Source organism: Salmo trutta, chromosome 15 (genome assembly GCF_901001165.1).
Source record: "Salmo trutta chromosome 15, fSalTru1.1, whole genome shotgun sequence".
Taxonomy (NCBI): domain Eukaryota; kingdom Metazoa; phylum Chordata; class Actinopteri; order Salmoniformes; family Salmonidae; genus Salmo; species Salmo trutta.
The window spans coordinates 13164522-13166785 of NC_042971.1; the positions used below are offsets into that span (position 1 = coordinate 13164522).

Sequence of the window (2264 nt, forward strand, 5' to 3'; positions counted from 1 at the left end):
AGAAAAATACTCATAGTATTTCAGTGATACTCCAAACTGTTTTACATTTTTCACATCAAAATAGGCCATGACAAAATATAACAGCCTTCAAATGCCGGTACGACATGCCTTATTTAAAATTAGCCTATTAAAAAAAACTCAACTCGTGTTGTGTCATAAATATTGTGAATAATATTTGCCTCGTTTACACACAACGGTGAATAAAGTTCAGCTAGTTCACAAAGAGAGCACATTTATTTACATTTTTTGGGGGGGGAGGTTGTGTTACCCCTATGCAGTGAACACACATTCATTCCATCTTAAATATTAATCTTAAACGTGAAAATGGTTGGTGTAATTAATTGATTCAATTGTCCAAACAACTAACAGGTTTTATGAGCATTCAACAGGACATATCACATGAGAGAGAAGTCATTTTCTCCCTCTATTTGTTAGGCCCTATAGTTTAGTTCTGTAATTGAAGAGTTGTCATAGGTAGTCATAAAATCAACAACACATTTCCTCCAAGAGATCTTTAGCACGATACGTTTAATTCCAAACTAAACAACAGGACAAAAAAAGTGAACGAAATAATTTCAATTTAAATAAATCCTATAGAGTCTCAGTAGTAAATTCCAGTCGTACATGAGATGTTGATTGATCCCCGTTCTCTCTTCAAAATCTCGAATTTTAGGCATTATGTGAACTAATGCACAGCAGAATATTTCATCCTTTTCTGTTTTTGCCGTTGGTTGCAAAACCACACACGAACCACGTTCTTTTTAAGGTCCAGTTTTTCAGCAATTGCAGCAATTTTTTCCGAAGAGGGACGGGGCTGGATAGCAAAATATGCCTCCAAAGATCGTTTCTCAGGTGCGGCTATCGACGTGCGTTTTCGTTTGCGTTCGTTGCCATTGAAAAGGTCTGGCTTGCTGTTTTTCTCCCGGTAAGCAGCCTCAGCCTCCTCGAGCCAGGCTTGGAGTACAGGTTTTAGCGCAATCATATTATTGTGAGAGAGGGTGAGGGACTCGAACCTGCAGATAGTGCTCTGGCTGAGAGAGCCCACCCCAGGTATCTTCAGGTTGGCGAGAGCTGAGCCAACGTCCGCCTGGGTCACCCCGAGCTTTATCCTCCTTTGTTTGAACCGCTCCGCGAAGGCTTCCAGCTCCCTCGGATCCGACTCCACGTCGTTGACACACGACATTCCGTTGTGCACAGACAAGGAGTGCGGATGACCCATGGCCATAGCTTGGTGAAGGTGACCCATGGTCTGGAGGTGGTGCTGGTGGGCTTGCGTGGCCATCATAGAGGAATCCGGAGCCCCCATCCCGCTCACAGAGAGACTGGACGAGATGTGATCCAGGAGATCCCCCTCCAAGCTCTGGTTGAGGTGGTGGTGGTGGTGGTGGTGGTGAGGGGTCAGGGTGGAGGAGTGGGTGATAGGCACCGTAGAGGAGTTGGAGGTGCAGGGGACACTACTCATGGTATGGTAAGTCACGTCAGGCTTGAAAGGGTGACTCTTGCCGTGAGAGACAATGTCAGCAGCCGCCAGAGCTTCCGCGCGTGCCAGTGGACTCTCATCAAAGCAACCGAATATATTGCCCTGAAGCTGCAAGCAAGAGTGCGCATATTGAAGTCAGTGGGGAATTCTGTCAACTCAGGATTAAAAAACATTTCAAGAACAGGGAGAACCCTCTTCAAAGCACAGGTCATAAAAATTAATATGAAAGTAGCAGCTTTGCTTAAATAGACATGTGGATGAGAGAGAGGGAGGGGTTGTGAGGGAGAGAGAAAGAACAAGGACGGGAGTGGATAATAAGGTCCTTTCTGATCCACTTAAAACGTTTTAAATTTATATATTTTTTATTATACATTTGTGCCTCAAATAAATGACTAACATACCTGCGGGGCAGGCAGACACACCCTGCGCATGCCTTCCGAACTCGCGTGCAGGCCAGAGTATTTGGGCTCCTGCAGCACCGGGTGCATAGAGTAATGCTGCTTGCCGTTCATGGTCATCATCTTCGTTGCGCACCTTGCAGGTAAGTGGCCCTGACATAGAGGCAGGCTCGGTTCTCTGGCTCGCTGCTGTTACTGAGCTATTTCAATTGGCAGAACCGCCCGGTCTGTCTGTCTCTCTCTCCCCCCACCTGCCCCTTTACTCAACTTACAAGTTACAAATCATGGGAATGGCCTAGGTACTGTGCGCAAGCGTGATGCACGCTTGAAAGTGAACGCAATTAAATGGCCCATGAAACAAAACATTTGGGCCTATTAGGCCTATT

The 2264-nt window shown here is 45.7% G+C and overlaps 1 protein-coding gene across 1 annotated transcript; it reads right to left on the bottom strand.

Moving 5' to 3' along the window:
* Positions 1-242: 242 nt before the first annotated feature.
* On the bottom strand, positions 243-2001 carry LOC115149630 (POU domain, class 4, transcription factor 3). Its single transcript, XM_029692581.1, has 2 exons — positions 1882-2001; positions 243-1603 (listed from the first exon to the last, which is right to left on the bottom strand). The coding sequence occupies exons 1-2, from the start codon at positions 1999-2001 to the stop codon at positions 686-688; spliced, it is 1038 nt and encodes a 345-aa protein (XP_029548441.1). The 3' UTR covers positions 243-685.
* Between the last annotated feature and the right edge of the window lie 263 nt (positions 2002-2264).

Coding starts and splice junctions, on each gene's coding strand:
- LOC115149630 (XM_029692581.1), bottom strand. CDS start 2,001: ATGATGACCATGAACGGCAAGCAGCATTACTCTATGCACCCGGTGCTG. Junction 1,604..1,881: donor TGTGTCTGCCTGCCCCGCAG/GTATGTTAGTCA, acceptor CTTCAATATGCG/CACTCTTGCTTGCAGCTTCA.